At 47.2% G+C, this 22,430-nt stretch overlaps 1 protein-coding gene across 19 annotated transcripts in view; it reads right to left on the bottom strand.

Moving 5' to 3' along the window:
* VPS13D (vacuolar protein sorting 13 homolog D) overlaps window positions 1–21,548 on the bottom strand; it is a 256,641-nt gene extending 235,093 nt beyond the window's left edge. For all 19 annotated transcript variants that reach the window (XR_002344906.2, XR_014807064.1, XR_014807062.1 and 16 more), the window contains exons 1-10: window positions 21,474–21,548; window positions 17,308–17,477; window positions 12,668–12,745; window positions 9,817–10,007; window positions 9,638–9,718; window positions 6,427–6,543; window positions 3,700–3,804; window positions 2,137–2,307; window positions 1,704–1,804; window positions 452–620 (exon numbers count right to left, since the gene is read on the bottom strand). Coding sequence is in view for 5 of the 19 variants with exons in the window: in XM_021095374.2 (XP_020951033.1) it covers window positions 452–620; window positions 1,704–1,804; window positions 2,137–2,307; window positions 3,700–3,804; window positions 6,427–6,543; window positions 9,638–9,718; window positions 9,817–10,007; window positions 12,668–12,745; window positions 17,308–17,404 (1,110 nt within the window). In the remaining 14 variants the exon portion in view is untranslated. The remainder of the gene's footprint in view (window positions 1–451; window positions 621–1,703; window positions 1,805–2,136; window positions 2,308–3,699; window positions 3,805–6,426; window positions 6,544–9,637; window positions 9,719–9,816; window positions 10,008–12,667; window positions 12,746–17,307; window positions 17,478–21,473) is intronic.
* Between the last annotated feature and the right edge of the window lie 882 nt (window positions 21,549–22,430).

Raw genomic sequence — 22,430 nt, 5'->3', positions numbered from 1 at the left:
GCAGTTAAGTGACACAGGGGCTCGCCTCCCTCCCGCTTCACACCCTCTGCTGGGGCTCTGCCTCCAAAACCCCAAATCCAATCAAGTCTACTGGAATTAGGAAAGTCCACAGAGATCAGGTACAGACTTTGGAGCAAAAGAGTTAGGATCAGGCTTTGAAGAGACATGAGTGACAAGAGGAGAAGCCTCTCTGGGCCCTGCACGCAGAGCTGGGGGGTGGGGAGCGTGCCCAGAGGCCTGGCAGGAGCCTCTCCTCAAGCAACAGAAGGTGGGGGATGCTTCCTGTCGAGACAAAGCTAGCCTTCCAAGAAGTTCTCGCCAAGGAAGGCCGACTCTGCCCTGTAAAAACAAGATCCCTAACAAAGACCTGACTTCTTCACGGAGTCCATTTTCTTCTGCCTTTGAGAGAGATTCTTATCCTCTGACGGGAGACAAGACAGCAGCCCCTCACCGTGTCGTCTGCCGACAGCAAGCCTCCTTTCAACTTGGTGAAGTATTTGTCAGTGTAAGACACGGCATCGCGGGCCCGGTGCAACAGGAAGTCCCACGTGCAGCGCGTCCTCTGTTCCCGGATCTCGTGCAGGTTGGCGTTCAAAGCAAAGTACCACCACTCTCGGCAGCTGAAACATTTCAGAACCGTCCGATTACCAACCAAGAAAGGGGCAAAAATGCTGTCGACCCGGGGCGGCCCACAACACACCACTCCCACTCCGAGACACCTTCTTCTCTTGCCTGCCAGCAGTTTACGCCTCGAACTCAAGTAACATCAGGCTCACCTCAGCGTGTGTGGACAGTGAATCTACTGGCAAAGCACATCGCCATGACCGATCCCCAATTTATACTCCAGTAATAATACATTACTCAACTGGTCTCAAGTCGCCACTGCCAGAAAATCAAGTCGTGGCTACATGCTAAATACCACCACAAGATAATCAGCAACGAGTCAACTATGTCAGGTTTCAATGAAATACTTCAGGAAGGACTGGAAACACACAGGGTCTTTAAAAAGTTTTAATGCGTTGACGAGGCAAGTTTATCACACCTCCATGAAAAGATGTATTTTTGCCATAGGTGTTATGAAGTGTGCTCTATAAATGGGAACCAAGCAGCTTTGGAGGAAAGACAGATACCAGTCGGTTCAAGAGTGCTGCAAAGTATTGACTAACAACTAGATCCCACCAGAGCAATGCCAGTGTCCTCGCTAAGTGAGACCAAGAGGTCCTTCTCCATCCCACCACCCCGACCTACGACTACAACCCGAGACACCAGATAAACATACAGTAAGAACATCAACGATGATAAGCAACAGAAACGGTATTTTAAAGACTGAAAAATCGACTATACTTTCCTTTGGTGGGGGCAGCACCCACAGCATATGGAGGTTCCCAGGCTAGAGGTTCAATCAGAGCTACAGCTGCCAGCCTACCCCACAGCCACAGCCACGCAGGATCCAAGCCGCATGGGTGACCGACACCACAGCTCACGGCAATGCCAGATCCCACTGAGCGAGACCAGGGATCGAACCTGCTTCCTCATGGATACTAGTCGGGTTCCTTACTGCTAAGCCACGATGGGAGCTCCTCGACTGTCCTTTTATCTCCAACCACATTGAAAAGATAGCGAGGCACATTCCCATCTACGTACAAATAAAGAACCTGCTATAAAATGCGTTTCAGACACAACGCTTGGTTGACAAGCCTTACTTCTCAGACACCGCCACTCTGGGTTTCCATTTCCGGAACTTCGCCTGCCTCTCCTTTCGTTCCAGCTCCTTGAGGAATTCCATGATTTGCCGGTATTGCAGCTTTTTATTGGAGGTTAAGAGATACAGGTTAGAAGCAGTTTGTTTCTTTTGCTCAGTTAAAACGTATAGGTCACAGGAACAATTCGTATCAGCTAACCCACTGGGTTGAAATCCAGTGCAAACTGGAAGAGCAAACTCGAGGGGCATTTTTCCCTGAACCACCGTCGGTGAAGCATTCACATTTACCGGCTCCGGTACTCTGGGCTCAGCACGGAACACAGCAGGTCCCAACTAACCCGAGGGGACCCCACCCCCCACCCCTGCCTCCGATCCAGCTGAGGACAGTGAGCTCTGCACCCGCCACAGGAGGGTCTCGGGGAGAAGGAGGGTACCTGGGAGAGTTTCAAGGGAATGGTCTCCAGGTGAATATCGCATTCGATACGGGGAGCGTGCCGAGACCTCAGCGGCTCTTTGGAGCAGTTTCTCTTCAGGAGCGCGGACGCGCACACAGGAGCCAGGATGTAGTGATGATCGCGCCGGTCCAAGCTCCTGTCCATGGCCTCCTGAGCATCACGAGAAGGCCCGTCGTTAGAGTACGTGTTTGCAGCATCAAGTCACACGTGGGGACGTTACCTAATCTACAGCGCGCACATCAGAATCTAAAACCAGGATAAAACTGGGACTCTCAAGCTCTTTTATTTTATTTCTTACTAGGTAATACACTCACGTGGTTTAAAACTTCAAAGGACAAAAAAAAGGGAAATCTCCCTCCTCCAGCCACCAAGTCAGAGGTGACCAGTGATTCCAGTTTCTGATGCATTCCACCAGAGGCGTTCTGCATATTCCGGCAAATCCATGATTTTCTGGTTCTATATCCATTCTTACACACACGGTATACAGGCTGTTTTGCCTTGGTTTGAGAAACTGAATGCTATATGTCTTTGAGACTATGGCATGCTCATCATAAAGAACTTTGCCTTTATTTTTTGGTAGTTACACATTGTTTTACTGTATGGATGCACAGCATTTATTTAGTCAAGTTAGCAAAACAAAAACCATTCTGCACAATAGCATGCAAGCCAAAGATAATCGTGATTGAGGGGAGGAAATGAGTCCGTTTTCTCCATTTCACTTAAACCATCTACAATTGCTTCACAAAAAGATTAAGCTGAGATCTTGTTTTAATATCCTCCACAAATAGTAACACTTCATATTCAATGATTTATAATGACTTTCTAAATATTTCCTTTTTTTTTTTTTTAAATCCTTTTTGGCCACACCCAGGCCAGGGATCAAATCCGAGCCAGAGCTGCAACTGACCTATGCTACAGCTGGGCCAGCCTCAGATCCTTAACCCACTGTGCCAGGCCAAGGATTGAACCCACACCACAGCAGGACCCAAGCTGCTGTAGCTGGATCCTTAACCCACTGCGCCACAGTGAGAACTCCTTTCTAAGTACTTCTTAAAGAAATGCCACCAGAGGTGAAATTTCAACATAAAACATAGTTAAGAAAGTGCTCCTTTAAGAATCAGATCTAGCGCTTTGTTCTTGGATTATGTGGATGCCCAGTACAATGGCGGCGGAGATCATGGAGAATTCTAACGTGTTAAGTGCAGGTAGTGGAACACCATGCAGTAGTCAGAAGCAATGAAGTATAAACAGCAACACTGTGAACCACCTTAAAAATAGAGCTTTAAGTGAAATAAGGGAAACAAATAAACTATAATACACTATAATCTATAATAAATGTAAAACATACACAAAACCCCATACATTGTTCAGAGGTACACGTAGAGCAAGTACCCCAAGCAAACATACTCGAGGGCGTGTGCCTATGGAGGGAGATGGGGTGAGAATGGGGACAGAGACGCAGGGAACAAACCGTAAGAGGCAGTGATCTTAGCCCCCTTCACTTTGGTGTTGGATCGTAACAGAGCCCTGCCAGAACCATACCTGCAGCTCCACCTGAGGCAAATCCCCCAATAAAGTGCAGTCGACATCCCAATAGATGCTAAACTCTGCCACATCTAACTGCTTTTTCCGCATTAATTTCTGCACCTGAGGGAAGACAGGGAGGAAAACAAGATTCTTTATTCTTAAATGGACTCAATCCACTCAAAGGGCCATTTGCGGAGAATCAAGCATCGGCCACTTGGCAAGGTGCTGAGGGTACAGAACTGAATGAAAACGTGGTTTCGCTCTTAAACAGAGTCCAGAATCTAGCTAACTGGAAATACGAAGATGTAGACAATTTCAATTAGGCAGAGGGAAGCCGCAGCAGCAGAATATAGAAAATGCTATAAGCAAAGGGAAAATGTCACTGCACAGATGAGTGTCAAAAACCGTGTAAATTTCAGACAAAGGAGGGGAGGGAAGGACTGGAACGCACTTCAAAGACCGGGGCCAATGACACAAAAGGCCTGTGGCCCCAGAGGACGGCGAACGCATCGTGTAACTGGACCACTGCCCTCGGGCACGGGGGCAGGCCTGGCGTGTGGACACATATTTGGAGGGCGGAGTTGTGAAGGGTTGAGAAAAGAAAGTAGCTTGGGGATGCCACGAGGTGCTAAGTTGATTAGTTTCCTGCACCCCCAAACCTGTGAATGGGACCTTATTTGGAAATAGGGTCTTTGCAGATGTAATGAAAGTAAAATGAGGTTGGACTAGATTGGAGTGGGTCCCAGTCTAATCATTTGTGTCCTTATAAAAGAGAAAAGAGACACACAGAGGAGAAGGCCATGCGCAGATGGAGGCAGAGACTACGGGGACGTATTCACAGGCTGGGGAAGGCCAAGGCAGCCACGACAAACAAGGAGGGAGGCATGGGAAAGGGCCTCCCTCAGAGCTGCCAGCAGCAACCAACCCTGGTAACACCTCGATCCTGGACTCTGGCCTCCAGAACTAAAGAAAATAAACTTCTATTGTTTTAAACCAACCATTTGTTATCTTAGACCCAGGAAACTAACACACTAAGAAGTGTGTCACACTAAGGAGTTTGGGTGTCACGCTCTAAGGCACAGGGAGCCGCTGAGGGTCTTGATGTGGACACGCACCAGGGTCAGGCCTGTGTCTTAGAAACAACCCCGGCAACCATGCAAAGTGGAGCTGCCCCCCTGGAGTCATGAGTGTGTCAAGATAACAAGCAAGATGATAGGATCGTGACATTTTAGGAATACAGTGACCCTTGAAAAACGTGGGGGCAGGGGCACCCACCCTCCCCTCAGTGGAAAATTCACATACGACTTTAGAGTCAGCCCTCTGTAACCCGGGTTCTGCATCTGAGGATCGTTTGTCACTGTAGCATATACTTGATGAAAGAAATCTGGGTGTAAGTGGACCCACACAGTTCAAACCCACGTTGTTCAAGGGTCCACCGTACTTGGTTACTCTGAGCTAAGCACTTCCAGCCTCTGGCAGCCACATCCATTGGCCCCAGGGTCCTGGCCAAGTACCATCCTCCTTCTCTCTGTGTCGTGACGTGGCAAAGGCTGAGAAGCATCATTGGTAGAGATTGAATCAAGAGCCTGGGATGGAAGGAAGGAGGTCACAGAAGACAGGACTCTATCAACCCAGGCAGATACAGGGTCTTGAACCCAGACAGTTGTGAGGACGACAGGAAGAGCCACATCTGAGACATTCTGCAGGAAAAACTGGCAGGAGGTTGTGAATAAACGAATAAGGACGTTGAGGAATGAGAAGTGAAAGCATGAGCACAGGCTTGCAGAAACCGGTGCTGTGGGTAAGAACACGCTCCAGAACAGGGACGGCAAAGCTCTTCTGGGAATGGCAAACATTCAGGCCTTGTGGGCCAAAGGGTTTCTGGTGTAGCTACTCCACTCTGCCACTGGAGCACAATGTGTAAACGCAGGGGCGTGGCAGTGATTCACTTTATTTACAAAAACAGACAGGGTTGGATCTGACCCACAGTCTGCTGGCCCTGATCTAGAGCAGGTCCACCTGGATTCGAGATCTGGCTCCGCCACTCACTCCCTCCTTCGCTGCTTTGCATCCTTGGCTGCAGGACAAGGATAACAGTGATGGGGAAAAGCAATGAGAATTCAACGAGGTAAATCACGGAAGGCACTGAGAACGGTGCCTGGCACACAAAAGGGCTCTAAAGATGTTAGTTTTCAAGTGTTTGTTTTTTTAATAAACATTTACTAACATGTCAGAGAATAAAGGAAAAAAGTTTTGGGGAGTAAAATGGGCAGATGAGGTCATTTGGGTTATGACATGCCTAAAATGCCACAAAAGCGTCCCTATAGGTGGTTCGAGACCTTGAATATGAAGGTCAGAAGAGGAGTGGAGAATGGACTTCAAGACATGGATGCCATTGGCAAATATTTCCAGGTGGCAGCAGAAACCTTGAACAGAATGAGTGCCCTCCCCACCCCCGAGAGGGTACACAGCGTGAGAAGAAAACCAAAGATGAAATGCTCTCTGCACCTCCGTTTCCTCGTGTGTAAAATGCACCAACACTGAATGGATAAGTGAAATAATAGCAAGTCAGAAAAAATTAACTATTTTCCTATTCAGCAAAAGACAAGAGACATCCACACCCAACAAAGTACACAGGGGAAAGGTGACCTCACCGACATAACACGAAAGGACAATGGGCAGAGCGCCAGTGCCCCAGACCCAGCGCCTTCCTCCCAGGTGGCAGTCCTAGTTGGTACTCACGGGCTCATTCACGGCATTCTGCATGGACACGTTCTTAATGCAGATGCCGAACGCGAAAGGATGCGCGGGGTTGGTAAGGCCGTCTTCAAAGCGCAGGTGGACATCTTGAATTTTTAACTGCAGGGGGAAAGAAAAACCACACACTTAGACACCTGTTGCAGGCAGAATACTACAGGCGAGGGTCAAACTGCCCTTCAGGCACTAAAAACCAGGGCAGGCATTTTATACAAACACCACACACCTATCTGATACTCTAAGCTCCTAAGAGAGTTATAATCACAAACTGGACATGCATTGCATTTCTTTGTAATTATTGCCATCTCCAGAAAAGAGTTAAGATACTTTGAATAAAATCATTTCAGATGACACCTGAAACAGTAGTCGATAACTGGCCCTCCCTCCCTGATGGTATCTTAATCTTCCTGTGTCCCCAAACCTGACACAGGACCACCAGCAGGGCACATCCCCTTTGCACTTATCTACTTCCCTTGCCCCCAAGGCAGGCTACACAAAGGGCACTCTGCTTCAATGAATTAAAAAATACTAGGGAGTTCCTGTCATGCCTCAGCCGTGATGAACCCGTCTAGTATCCCAGAGGACTCGGGCCTCCTCAGTGGGTTAAGGATCCAGCGTTACCGAGAGCTGTGGTGTAGGTCGCAGAAGCGGCTGGGATGTGGCGTTGCTGTAGCTGCGGTGTAGGCCGGCAGCTGCAGCTCTGATTCGAGCCCTCGCCTGAGAACTTCTACATGCTGCAGGTGTGGCCCTAAAATACATAAATACACAAATAAATAAATTTTTTAAAATTAAAAAATTAAACTTATAGTTACCATATGACTCAACAATTCCACTCTCAGGCTTATACTCAAGAGAACCGAAAACATATATTCGCATGATACCATATACATGAATGTTTACAGAACAATACTCTTCACAGCCAAAAAGTGAAAACAGCCCAAATGTCTCTCAACTGATAAATGGATAAACAAAATGTAGTATAGCCTAAGTATTGTAAAAACTCTAGGTATGAGCACTCCCATCAAATCCCTACACTAAGAGACTCGATCAGATTTTAACCTGGCTTCTAGCAGTCTAAGGCTGTGTCCCTGGGACATTCTATCCCAGTCCTGAGCTCCTGTCTAGAAAAGCTCAGAGCTGTTTATTCAGCATTTACTGAAAAAGGCTCACTATGGAGCATCCTTCCTCTGCCCTGTGGGATGGGCACACATCTCCTACAACTCGAGGACCTAAAAGTCATTTCCCTGAAAGGTAAGCATCAGGTTGGAGGGGCCCGTCTCTGGTCTCCTGGGAGGAGGGGCGTGGCTAGCAGACACCACTGGCCTAATCACACCTATACACTGAGTTGCCAGCCCTTGTAATCTTTCACCTGAGCCCCCCCCCACATACACACCCCCTCATTCTCCCTTTAAAAGGCCTGGTGACCTCTGTACAAATTGGAATGGAGCTCTACTCTGTCCCCTACTGTCGGCAGTCACCGAATAAAATCTCTTTTCACCACTTTAACTTCACTCCAGCTTTGTTCCTCTTTGGCAGTCCATACAATGGCATATATTACTCAGTCACACAAAGGAATAACGTACTGACACATGCCACAACATGGATGAACCCCGAAAGCATTATGATAAGAGGCCAGACACAGAAAGCCGCACAGTGCATGACCCCACTGATATGAGATGTCCAGAATCGGCAGATCCATAGAGAAAGTAATCAGCGGTTGCAGGGGCTAGAGGGATCGGGATATTGGAAGTGGCTGCTAATGGGGTCTGGAGCTTTTTCTGCGGGATGATGCAACTGTTCTGGAATTAGACAGTGGTGAGCAATACACAACTCTGTAAATATGCCCCCCAAAAACAAACAAACCACTAGACTGTACATTTTAAAAGTGTGAACTTTATGGGATGTGAAATAAATCTCAATAAAGCTATTACTAAAAATAAAATTAAAATAATGAGGGTTTCTTTTTTAAATCAGTGACAGCTAAAATAAACTGAAAAAGAATTCAAAGCAGGGAGTTCCCGTCGTGGCGCAGTGGTTAACGAATCCGACTAGGAACCATGAGGTTGCGGGTTCGGTCCCTGGCCTTGCTCAGTGGGTTAACGATCCGGCGTGGCCGTGAGCTGTGGTGTAGGTTGCAGACGCGGCTCGGATCCTGCGTTGCTGTGGCTCTGGCATAGGCCGGTGGCTACAGCTCCGATTCAACCCCTAGCCTGGGAACCTCCATATGCCGCGGGAGCGGCCCAAGAAATAGCAACAACAACAAAAGACAAAAAAGACAAAAGACAAAAAAAAAAAAAAAAAAAGAATTCAAAGCAGTCACCACCTCAAATGTATTGATTTTTTTTACCAACGTTATCAAACTTATGAAGCCAACAACCTCAGATTGTCATTTTGGGGGAAGTGGAATACCTTAAAAACATGGGGTTAAGGATCCGGTATGGCTGTGCCTGTGGTATAGGCCGGCAGCTGCAGCTCTGATTTGACCCCTAGCCTGGGAACCTCCATATGCCATGGATGTGGCCCTAAAAAGAAAGACCAAAAAAAAAAAAAAAGGCTTGTGTCACCTTGGCATTGCAAGAAAACCTGGAGGTAATAGGTACAGGCTAACTGTCATGACATTTGTGAAAATTTCTGTGGACTTGGATCTGGTTTTTTGGGGACAAAACAAAACTGTCATTAAAGCAGAAATATGGCCAACAGTCCTAGAACTGTAACTATCAAGCTGCCCCCACATACATCAGGGAAAGATTAAGTATCTTAGGCTGTTCACAACACACTGGAAACCATGGAGCCCACCTCCCCCCTTTCACAGATGAAGAAACTGAGACCAGAGGTTAAGTGATTTGCCCTGAAACATTACAGTGATGAAGACTCGGGTGGCCTGACTTCGTAAGAGGCTAATCCTTCAGCAAGTGGGATTTCGATATTCAAAAAGAAAATGAAATGTCAGTGAAACGAAAACTCCTACTCACACTAATCGAAGCAAGAAAAACCTGTGTCTGCCCAGAGCTGGAGTTGCTTTTCAGGTTTTCCCTGTGGCACCGCCCAAGGAAAGGCACTCCCAAGCAGCCAGCGAGCTCTGCAGACACCCTGTTAGCAGTTAAACCCACAGGAAGCAAGAAACCAAGACGTGAAATCATTTCGGCTTGAGCGATCCCTATTGCGTTCATAGTTCCCAAAAGCCCTGAGGACTTACTTCAATATTCTCCACAATTCTGGTAACTACCGAGGCAGTCACTGAATACCAGTAGGATTCCCCTTTCTGCTGGCGTTCGTTCTACGAAGGAAAGAGCAGGTGTTAGTGGAAGCTAGTGCTTCGCTCATTTGGTGAGTCTCACCGCCACCGCTCCACGGGCAAAATGATTTCTGCCTTGCCTTCCATTTCTCCTCCAGGGCTTGAAGGAGAGCTTTCTTGCGTTCCCTTTCCAACAGCTTCTCCTTTTCATCATTGAAATCCTGTATTTTTTCAGGGGCTCCAATTAAGTGAAGGCTGGAGATGGAGATCACCCAGGGGTCCACGTGGGGGCGATAAAAGGGAATCTGAAGGGTTACTTTCCCAATTAAGCCTCGGAAAAGGAAAGTCTTGTTAAATGCCTGCACACATTTTAAATTCTATTTTTCCATATTCTTCCAGTTTTAAGGAGTATTACTATTTTTACCATTTACTTTTTAATTTAAGAAAGCAAGCAGCAGGTGCTCACACATGTGACACAAATGTTAGTAGGCTGAGCTCTGTAAGAAGGAGGCATGATAAACTAGAAGCTGGAAAAAGGTCCGTGTGACTCTACCATATCAGGTGCAACACCTCCCCTCTGGAAATGACCTCTGCCCCAACTGGACTACATCATAAACTTCCCACGGCACCTACACAAGCCTGTGGGCACAAAACCCACTTCTTGTTCATGATTAATTAGCTGGTCGATAGGTACTTATTGGGAGTTAGCAGACTGAGAATGTGTCCAGTCCTGATCACAGCATCCGAAACATAAGCCATGCTGCAGCGGCGCTCTAGGGGGAAAGAACTCCGATTCTGCATGACAACTCGGCTGACAGGAACGCTAAATGGCCTGGTAGAACGGTGACATGTATTTCTCAAGTTCTACCACTTCCAGCCAAGCCTCCTAGAACACAAGCCTTCTTTAAATTCGATTAACAAGAGGCAAATCAGCACTAGGAAATAATGCATAAGAATATGTGAACTGGGAGTTCCCAGTCGTGGCTCAGCAGAAACGAATCTGACTAGGAACCATGAGGATACAGGTTTGATCCCTGGCCTTGCTCAGTGGGTTAAGGATTCAGCGTTGCCATGAGTTCTGGTGTAGCTTGCAGACACGGCTCGAAATCTGGTGTTGCTGTGGCTGTAGTATAGGCCAGCGGCTACGGCTCTGATTTGACCCCTAGCCTGGGAACCTCCACATGCCGCACGTAAGGCCCTAAAAAAGACAAAAAAAAAAAAAAAAAAAAAATATATATATATATATATATATGTGTGTGTGTGTGTGTGTGTGTGTGTGTGTGAACTGTCTTAACGGATCTTTCAGAGATCCCAACTAACGGTCTGCCTCTGAAAGCAGCACATGTTATCAGAGTGTGATCCTTACTGTCTAAGATCAAGAATTCGAGCAGGATCAATAGGTTATATTTAAGATAACAGAGTATCATTAAGATCAAGTGATCAGTTGGGTAATCCAATAACAAATAAAGAAACTTTACAACAAATAATTTAAAAAAATTTTTTAGTGTTCACCTTATCTAGCAAAATGAAAGCTTTCTACATTTAATATATACAATACATATATATATTATATATACACATACATGTACATTGTATATATTACATATGTATTATATATATATATATATAATATGTATACATGTATGGGGGGGCGTGCCTGCAGCATGCAAAATTCCCAGGCAAGGGATCAAACCTGTGCCACAGCAGCAACCAGAGCCATAGCAGTGACAAAGCCAGATCCTTAACCCGCTGCACTACAAGAGGACTCCCAGTAAAATTTATTTCATAACTGAAACCATACACCAATTTTCACAACAAAGAATTTTAACAATAATTAGTGCACAGCTGCAATTCTAGCATAAATTAATTGGAGGGACAATTATTTGACAACAAAATACAACTGTTACATTTCAAAATAGGGACCCCCCCCCTTTATCTAGAACAGAAGTTCTCAGACTTTAGTAAATATAAGAATCGTCTGGAGTACTTATTAAAGATACAGATTTTAAAAACCCACAAAAAGACAAAAAAAAAAAAAAAAAGGAGTTCCCGTTGTGGCGCAGTGGTTAACGAATCCAACTAGGAACCATGAGGTTGCGGGTTCAGTCCCTGGCCTCGATCAGTGGGTTAACGATTGAGAGCTGTGGTGTAGGTTGCAGACGCGGCTCGGATCCCTTGTTGCTGTGGCTCTGGTATAGGCCAGTGGCTACAGCTCCGATTTGACCCCTAGCCTGGGAACCTCCATATGCCACGGGAGCGGCCCAAAGAAATAGCAAAAAGACAAAAAAAAAAAAAAAAAAAAAAAAAACCCCAAACATGCAGGTTCAACAACACTCCCTGGGAGGTTCTGACTCAGGAGGTCTGAGGGCCACCCTGAAGATCATCTTGATACTGGTGGCCTGGAGGACCGCACTTGAAGACTGATCTAAACTCTACCCTTGGAGTTCCCTGGTGGGCCAGCAGTTAAGGATCTGGCATTGTCATTTCTGTGGCACAGGTTCAATCCCTGGCCTGGGAACTTCTACATGCTATGCGCACGGCCGAAAAAACAAACAAACAAAAAGAACTCTATCCCCTTCCTACCCTGTCTCTTCCAGGCTAACAAAACCAAACCCGAGGACTTTCAGTTTTTTGTTTGTTTGTTTGTTTGTTTTTGTCTTTTGTCTTTTTGTTGTTGTTGCTATTTCTTGGGCCGCTCCCGCGGCATATGGAGGTTCCCAGGCTAGGGGTCGAATCGGAGCTGTAGCCACCGGCCTACGCCAGAGCCACAGCAACGCAGGATCCGAGCCGCGTCTGCAACCTACACCACAGCTCACGGCAACGCCGGATCGTTAACCCACTAAGCAAGGACAGGGACCGAACCCACAACCTCATGGTTCCTAGTCGGATTCGTTAACCACTGCGCCACGACGGGAACTCCAGGACTTTCAGTTTTCATGTCCCAAACGACATAACATTCCAAACTGCCTCCCTCTCCCTTGTTCCACATACCAGCTTTGACTTCAAATGGTAATTCCAGTTCTTTCAAGGCATCTTTCTTTAAAGGCAAGTTTTCTAATTCAACAGCACCTAAAAAAATAAAAACACCGTAACATGTTCATCCAACATATGCAGTAGGTGCCTCCTCTGTGCAAATCAGTGACGGGCAAAGGGAGAGTCTCCCAGCCGGCCCAGGCTACACCAACGTGCTTGCTCTGTACTAAGCTCCTGACCAGCCTGCTCTTCTGCATCAGGGCTGAAGCCTTTCATCAGATGAAGGACTTAGTCAGGGATCTAACTACTCTCTAATGAGCCAGACAGTAAATGTATTAGGCCTGACATCTTCTGTTGTATCTTCTCTTTTCGTTTTGTTTTACAAACCTTTAAATATGGAAAGGCCATCCTCAGCTTGCAGAAGGATCTGGCCAGCTGGCCCATTTATAGATCCCTTGTTGAGACTAATATTCAGAGGTCCATTAACATCTGAATCACCTGGGGTGACATGCCGACTCCTGGGGCCCTTGCCCTGACATCTCCAGGATTAAAACAGAAATTTGCAATTATTAACAAGCTCTCCTCCCCTACCCCCCAAACAGGTGTATTCCACACAAGATCTGAGAGCCCACGAGAGGTCAATAAACTGGGTCATCGGGAGGCATGATCCTCTCTCTCCCAGAGACCACCCCATGCTCTCCTCTGCGCCTCCACTTGCAGGTGTAAGAAGCAGTCAGCCAGCAAAGGCATGGACAGGACCACTGCTGAAGGCCCTTTTCAGAACCAGCTTTTGTAATCACTGAAACTCAGAAGGACAAGATGTCTCCAGAGCGGTCTGAAGGAACAGTCAGGCGGGTACAGCCAGGTCTCGGACTCTCCCAGCTACGGAAACCAGCCCTTCACACTTATGGACTGACCCTGACCCTGTGCTAAGCGCTGTGCTGGCCGCTGGGAATGTACAAAAAGGCAGGGTCTCCATCCTCAAAGAGAAGGGAGACCACAGTTTTACAAAATTGTGTGTGCAATACAATTTCCTTGTCACTTCAATCCGTCTGAAGTATGGTATCAGGAACAGGGAGTACAAGGAGTTCCCGTTGTAGCTCATCGGAAAGGAACCCAACTAGCAACCATGAGGATGCGGGTTCCATCCCTCGCCTGGCTCAGTCGGTTAAGGATCTGGCGCTGCTGTGAGCTGTGGTGTAGGTCACAGAAGCGGCTTGGAACCAGAGTTGCTGTGGCTGTGGTGTAGGCTGGCAGCTACAGCTCTGATTTGACCCCTAGCCTGGGAACTTCTACATGCCTCAGATGTGGTCCTAAAAAGACAAAAGACAAAAGACAAAAAAAAAAAAAAAAAAGAACAGGAACAGGGAGTACAGACAGAGGCCACCCAGCAATCATTAACTGGTAAGAGAACCCAAAAGAAAGGAAAGAAATTCTGTTCCTCCGAAGATAAACTAATATGAGCAACGTAATGATTTTTCCATTTGAATGACTGTTTAAAGACTTGCGTGTTACCGGCATCTTAAGAGGTATCCAAAGCTAGCATTTTGGCAGATTCTGAGCAAATGCACCCAATTTATTTACAGACTTGCAGGAACATCTATCCACATGGGGCTCCACATACCTTAAGACTAACTACAAGGAGATCAATATATCCCAGAGAGCCCAGAAACAACCCTGCATCCACACTTGGGGAGAAAATGATCTTTGGGGGGCGGGGCGGGGGGGGGGACATGAAACATGTTCCTTATCAGTTGAAACTAAAGGGAGGAAAGTATGGAGTTTCTTCTTCTTTTGAAGAGCAACATGTGCAACTTGAATCACGTGCCCTATTTTTCAATACCCAAATCTGTCACAAAGGCAGATGGCCCTAGGTCTCCGGCTGCTGCACAGCTCGAAGAAGTAGAAGCAACTATAGGCAATCCATGCGGCAAAAAATTAAAGCAGCAGAAGCACAGAGAGCAGAGGAGGTGGTCTAGAAAGGAGAGGACCCAGAAGAAAGGATGAGAAGAAACAGCAGCCTACAGCAAGTCAAAAACAAGGGCATCACACAACACAGACCAAAGGCTTCCCCACCCACACAGATGTGTACCCACAACAGGCTCTGCTGCGAAAGGCCCCTCCCAGGGACCAGGCCTCAGAGTGCCCAGCATAGGTGGGCAGCTTATAGATGATAACATTCATTGATTTCCAGGCAGGTAACTTGCAGATTTATGTATGCATGTCTCTCTCATCCAAAAACTCTTCACATCAGATTAACAAGACTCTAATCACACTGCAGCACTACTCACAATAGCCAAGACATGGGAACAAGCTAAATGTCCATCGACAGATGAATGGATTAAGAAGATGTGGTAGGAGTTCCCGTCGTGGCGCAGTGGTTAACGAATCCGACTAGGAACCATGAGGTTGCGGGTTCGGTCCCTGGCCTTGCTCAGTGGGTTAACGATCCGGCGTTGCCGTGAGCTGTGGTGTAGGTTGCAGACGCGGCTCGGATCCCGAGTTGCTGTGGCTCTGGCATAGGCTGGCAGCTACAGCTCCGATTAGACCCCTAGCCTGGGAAACTCCATATGCCGTGGGAGCGGCCCAAGAAATAGCAAAAAGACAAAAAAAAAAAAAAAAGAAGAAGATGTGGTATATACACACAATGGAATACTACTCAGCCATGAAAAAGAACAAAATAATGCCATTTGCAGCAACATGGATGGAACTAGAGACTCTCGTACTAAGTAAGTCAGGGAAAGACAGATACCATGTGATATCATTTCTATCTGGAATCTAGTATATGGCACAAATGAACCTATCTACAGAAAAGAAAAAACTCATGGACATGGAGAAGAGACTTGTGGTTGCCAAGGAGTGGGGGGGATGGACTGGGAGTTTGGGGTTAGGAGATGCAAACTATAGCATTTGGAGTGGAAAAGCAAAGAGATCCTGCTGTACAGCACAGGGAAGTCTATCTAATCACTTGTGATGGAACATTATGGAGGATAATGTGAGAAAAAGAATCCATATATATGTATAACTGGGTCACTCTGCTATACAGCAGAAATTGACAGAACACTGTAAATCAACAATACTAAAAAAAGAAAGAAGAAAGAAAGAAAGAAAGAAAGAAAGAAAGAAAGAAAGAAAGAAAGAAAGGAAAGAAAAAGAAAAAGAAATCTAATCACTAGCACCAGGATGAATTTACAGTAATAGCTAATGACTACTCAGTCCTCTGCCCTCGGCTCCAGGTCATTTAAAGGGCCAACCTGAGGCTCAGAGCTTATACAAAGAAAAAGCAGGGGGAACCTAAACGTACGGCCACAGCCCAGAGTTCAGACTGCTACCTTCCGGCCCCAAACTATCCCAAACATGCCCTGCAGGTTTCATCCTTCTGTAGTTACCACCCACTCCAGCCACCACCTAATAAAATCAAGACCCACTCAAAAGCCACCTCCATGAAAGCCTTCCCTGAGTCCTAGAGACAGAATGAATGGTTCCCTTCCCACTGCGTTAGGCCTGTGTCTCTAGTGTAACAACGTAATATGTATACTGCCTTGTATTACAGTCCCCTTATTTCTGTCCCCCAGACAGGCCAATGGCTCACTGGGGGCAGGGACTACAGAGGTGATGATAATGGTGATGACACCGACGGTGATGAGACTGGCTTCACTTAGTGCAATCTCACTACATGTGAGCACTTCATATAAATTTCTTCATTTGATCCTCACAAAAATGAGGAAATACTATTATTTTCTCCATTTTTAAGATAAGAAAAATGAGGCTTAGAGGAAAAGCAACTCGCTTAAAAATCACAGAGCTGCTGGAGTTTCTGTCATGGCGCAGTGGAAACGAACCCAACTAGGAACCATGAGGTTGCAGGTTTGATCCCTGGCATCGCTTAGTGGGTTCAGGATCCAGCATTGCTGTGAGCTGTGGTGTAGGAACCACATGTTTACAACCTGACTTGTCTTTCTCTAGATTGTTAAAGGATTCCATCTCAAATTGAGCAAAGAGAACGTAGGAGAAGAAAGCAGCTTCCCAATCCCCACACCAAACCCCTGGGCTGCATTTACCAAGTATCGGCTTATAAAAGCTAAAATCTCTCAAGCTTTAGGTAGTTCACTACTCAGCAGGACAAGACCTCAAGAATTCTGTTGCAAGATCTCACAGTAACATACTTTAAAACTTCTACTGGTGTCTATTATATGCCAGCAGGATAGGAGCTTTACCAGTCACTGCACGTGATCCTTATAGCAATTCTGTAGAGGTATATCACCATCTTTTTCCAGAGAAACTGAGGCTCAGATTCAGTGACACGCAAGATTTGAGGCCAAATCCAATGCCATTCTCACGACATCCTGGCTGCCCCCATAAAGCTTTATAAAACTGAAAAATTAACCGGGGTAAAGCAGTCACCAGTAGTACGGTCCCTTTTTTTTTTCTTTTAATATTTGATAGTTCCCTAAAACCTACAACAAAACAGCCACACACTTAAGTTACCCTGTAATAATAAGCGGTGTCATATGGGAAAAAATTATTTCCTTTTACACTATTTAGTACAAATCCATCTGGCCATCCAGGGTTATTATTTTCAACACAACAAAAAGAATATTAAAAAATAGAAATGCAATCTACAAAGCATACTTTACCAAGAAGACACATGTACTCACCTTTCAGAAGGGCAACAGAGAGCTGGTCAGTGTTCAGGTTATTGACGTATTTCCCCAGATAGGTATTGAGGACCCAGGCTACAAGACCTTCCAACATGTCTATATCCTCAAGACAAGGTGTTTAAAGCTCATGGATCATTCATTTCTCTCTCTCATGGTCACAGAAGAATCTATGACAAAAAAAAATGAAACGAACAGAAACACCAGACAATTTTTCCAAGCTGATTTACTCCTCTACCTGCCCTGAAGGTGGAAGGATGCGGAAAAGATGGGGTGACCAATGTTCATAGCAGCACTACTGACAACCAAGACATGGAAGCAAACTAAGTGTCCACCAACAGACAACTGGATAAAGATACGGTATATGTAGATTCACTAGACTACTACTCAACCCATAAAAAAGAATGAAACATTGCCATTGGCAGCAATATGGATGGACCCAAAGAACATCAAACTAAGTGAAGTCAGAGAAAGACAAATATTAAATGATATCACTTATATGTGAAATCTAAAAAATAATACAAATACAGAAACAGACTCACAGACATAGAAAATAAATTTATAGTTACCTAAGGGGAAGTGGAGGAGGAATAAAGTAGGAGCATGGGATTAACAGATATACACTACTATATATAAAATAGATAAGTAACAGGGATTTACTATATAACAGGGAACAATATTATATTATTGCATGACAACCTATACAGAAAGTAATCTGAGGGAGTTCCCGTCATGGCTCAGCGGTAACGATCTTAACTAGCATCCATGAGGATGCAAGTTCAACCCCTGGCCTCACTCACTGGGTTAAAGATGTTGCATTGCCATGAGCTGTGGTGTAGGTCGCAGAGGCAGCTTGGATCTAGTGTTCCTGTGGCTGTGGTGTAGACCAGCAGCTGCAACTCAGATTCAACCCCTAGCTTGGGAACTTCCATATGCTGCGGGTGTGGCTCTAAAAAGACCAAAAGAAAAGAATCTAAAATGTATATATACAACTGAATCAGTTTGCTGTACACCTGAAACTAACACAATATTGTAAATCAACTATACTTTAATTAAGAAGATGGGATGAAAAGCACTGTAAGATGCCCTTAGTAATAAATGAAGGGCCAAACCAATACATTTGCATTTTGACACAGTTACAAGGAAGAGTCACTTATAAATTTACTGAAAATTACCTACAAAAATCTCAAAATTTTTTGATGTAACTGATCGTTAAAGTGCTTGATTTTGATGACTGACGGGGGGAGTACTCTGTCCTGATCAGAGCTCTCATGTGACAATGTCTAGATGAGATGGGGGGTGGGGGTGCTGCTACTCGTACTGAAGAGTAGAGACCATGGAAGCTGCTAAACTTGCTGCAATGCACAAGATCGTCCCCCTGCCCCCAGCAAAGAATTATCCAAAGCAATATGCTAATGGTACCGATATGCTAACCATACCGAGGTTGAGAAACCCTGTCCTAGATTAAGGCAAAAGTGGCCTAAGAGATTGTATCAGTTAACTTCATGTTCTGCACTTATCCTCTTCAAGCCTTCCCAAAGTCAACTGTGCAAATTAGTTCAGGAGGACCATCTATAAAATAATACAAATGGAAGGGAGGCAGCAGCGGTTTATCCCTGTTCTTCAATGTCCTGAAACTGCATTACTGGTACCTGGATGCCAGATGATGCTGATAAAATGAACTACCTTAGCCAGGAATTAGAAACAGCAGAATTCTTCTGCTTCCAGTTACAGCATTAATATTCAGTACTGAATTACTACTGCCCGTTATAGCTGGTGTGTATTAGCATTACAAAAAAAAAGTAGATTGTTTTCAGTACCACGAAAAGTTAACCTGAGGGAACTTGAGACACAAAAGTTTAACCGGGTTCCAAGACTGCTCAGCTAAGCAGGTCCTAGCTAGAATGGTGGGCTCCAAATCTTGCTCTAGCCAAGCACGTCAGCCGCCAGCCCGCCAAGCCTGACCCTCCAGGTTGGCTGCACCTTGTTCTCACTTGGAAATGGCCCTTTCAGGATTCTTCCCAAACCCTTTGCACGAACACCAGTGATTCATCTTAATGCCAGAAGATGCTCTTATCCCAACTGAAAGGCCTCCACCCAACAAAAAGCCAAAACATAAGGCCCTACAAGAGTTAACTTCCAAGAGGAATTGGCTGTTATTTGTCAACAGTGTTTTACATTCCCAAACAAGATTAACTTTTGTCTACAATGACAGTAAAAACATTTAAGAAAATAAATAGCATTTGGCAAAATACTGATTCCTTTCCCAAGACCTTTTTTTAAAAAAGCTAAATTGTATGCAAAACCAGCAATCTTCTAAAAATTATTGGGTGCTTTATTAAAGAACAGATGACAAGAACAACTTTCTTAAAATAAGAAACATTTAGGAGTTCCCGTTATGGTGCAGTGGTTAACGAATCCGACTAAGAACCATGAGGTTGCGGGTTCGATCCCTGGCCTTGCTCAGTGAGTTAACATCCCACATTGCCGTGAGCTGTGGTGTAGGTCGCCGACGCGGCTCCGATCCTGCGTTGCTGTGGCCCTGGTGTAGGCCGGCGGCTACAGCTCTAATTCGACCCCTAGCCTGGGAACCTCCATATGCTGCGGGAGCGGCCCAAAGAAATAGCAAAAAGACAAAAAAAGAAGAAATGTTTAACGGCCTGAGGAAAGGAAACACTTCTTTATTATAACTTTAAACTAGTAAATCTGTGAAAACAAAACGTGAACCCCTCATCCAGTCTCACCATGTAGACTCCAAACACACTTAGGCAGAGAGCCAAAGTCCGAGTACTCTTTATTTTTAAAGTTACTTCCATTGATTCCAGTCCTAAATGCCAACAAACTCTCTGAACGGCCAACCTACAAGTGCTCTCCCAACAGCAGGGAACGACTGTCAGTGGGTACAGAAGATCAGGCCAACCCCACTTCCCCTGAAGGTGGATGAAGGCAGAGCACAGATTAAAAGAAGATGGAGTGAGGAGCACTGGAAGACGCCCTGGGCAGTACATAAAGGCCCAAGCCCGACGTCATCCATTAGCTCCGCTCAGCATCTCACCAGGCATGAGGCCACTTCAAGGATTCCCTGAAGGAATCCGGTGTCAGGAAGAGCCGCCAGACTGGCCCGAATCCCGCAGTGTTTACACTCAGGTCCATCAGGGCTTCTAGGCAGCTGCCTGGCATTAACCCCCACGTGGCCTCCCCCGTTTGGTGGGGCAGGTGGCACTGGGGGGTCAGTGCTCAGCCCACGGGCAGGAAGACAGCCTGCCATGACCTTGAGCCAGGCACCTCCCTCGAGGGGCGGCTGGAGCCCTGAGTAGAAAGGGCTGGCAACAGGACGTGGGCGCGGAGGCGACGGCGCTGAGGGCTGCGGGCACTCGGGGCTTGGAGGCCGGGGAGGGGCGGGGGCCAGGTCCGGGGCCCCGCAGGAAGGAGACTGCCCAGCAGGCGAGTCTCCCCCAGCCCGCCCGCCGCCTCTCGGCTCTCAGAACCCTATGTCCGCGCTCCATGGGCCGTAGACCCCACCTCCAGATAGAGCCTGGAGGGAACGGCGCCGGGGGTCCCAGGCTCAGCCAGGGCGTGACCCCGGAAAGCGAGGGGTAAAGCGAGGTTTGAGGCCTGATGTCCCCACCCCACAGCATGAAACCTGGAGAAGGCGGTGGTTAAGACACTCTGGAGCCTCGATCTTGGGCACAAGACGGGGGAGCTCATACCCTGGGCTCCCGCGTGGAGACAGAGTCTCTGGCGGGGAGACGCGGGCTAACACCCCTCTGAACCCAGAGCATCAGGCAGCCCCGATCCTGGAAAGGGTGCGGGGTCGGGCGGGGGTTCGGACTCCCCAGGACACAGACAGACGCCGGAGACCCAGGAGGCTCAGGACGCCCGAACCTGTGGCTGGGGTGCCCTCGGGGCCTCGGACGCAGGGGTCCGGGTCAGGGCGGAGCACTCGGGGCTGTCGGGGGCTCGGACGCCCCAAGGCTCCCCGAAGGGGCTCAGGTGGCCGGAGGGCCGGACGCCGGGGTCCCCGGTCTCCCAGCGCTGCGCTCCCCACAGGCGGGCCCGGGCCCTCAGGTCTGAAGCGGAGCGGGAGCGGCCGATCGCGGGCCCACACCCTCCCTGAAGCCCTCGGCCCTGCCCGGGTCCCTGTGCCACCCCGCCTCGGCCCGTACCTGTCGCTGTCCCGGGCCGCCCACCCCAGCCCAGCAATGCGCGGCGCTTCCCCTCCGCAGCTCCTCAATGGCGCTGGCCGGTGGCTCAGGCCCGCCCCGACCCGACCAATCGAGCGGGCGACGCGCCAGCGCCTGGCCAGCCGAGCGCCGAGTCATCGAGGAGGCGCCCCCTGGCGCCCGCGGCCGCTGCTGCAGAACTGCCCGCCCCTCCAGGCGTCGCAGGTGCTGGGCATGAAGCAGGAGAAAGGCCCAAACAGTCCCCTGGAGAGGGCTGCAGGTTGGGAGGATAATATTTAGGACATAGTGGCTCAGACAGTATTGGAACCCAGGATTCTTCCTTTTACTACGGCTCGCCCTCAGTCGGGCCTCCACTTAAGCAGGTGCAGGAGTTTGCTAAAACGTAACTCAGATGATTCCACTTGCTTAAAAAGTGCTTCCAGGAGTTCCATCGTGGCTCAGGGGTTAACATATCTGACTAGGAACCATGAGGTTGCTGGTTCGATCCCTGGCCTCGCTCAGTGGGTTAAGGATCCGGCGTTGCTGTGGGCTATGGTGTAGCAGACGTGGCTGGTATCCCATGTTGCTGTGGTTCTGATTACACCCCTAGCCTGGGAACCTCCATATGCCGCAGGAGTGGCCCTAGAAAAGGCAAAAAAAAAAAAAAAAAAGACAAAAAATAAAAATAAATACAGCTCCCTTCATCCATTACCCTGTTATAGTATCTTCACAGCACTTAATGCTACTTGAGATAAAATTATCTTATTTATTCATTTATACCAATATGGTCTTCTTTCCTCACCCTGAAAGTTCCCTGGAAGCAGAAATTTTAACTTTCGCAAATGCTCCTTCAGTACTTAGACATGGCCTAGCCCAGGAAAAAGGTGCTAAGTGAAGGATTTACCTTGGGTTATCACCAGAAGGGCAGGAAGAACACTTCAGGCTCATAAAAGTCAGAAG

The sequence above is a fragment of the Sus scrofa genome, chromosome 6, assembly GCF_054392235.1.
Source record: "Sus scrofa isolate SSC_HxYL_T2T_F1_AM1 chromosome 6, Sscrofa_HxYL_maternal_Yorkshire_Landrace_v2.0, whole genome shotgun sequence".
In the NCBI taxonomy this organism is placed as follows: domain Eukaryota; kingdom Metazoa; phylum Chordata; class Mammalia; order Artiodactyla; family Suidae; genus Sus; species Sus scrofa.
Note: the sequence above shows the minus strand (reverse complement) of the source record. Positions and strands in the feature narration are given on the sequence as shown.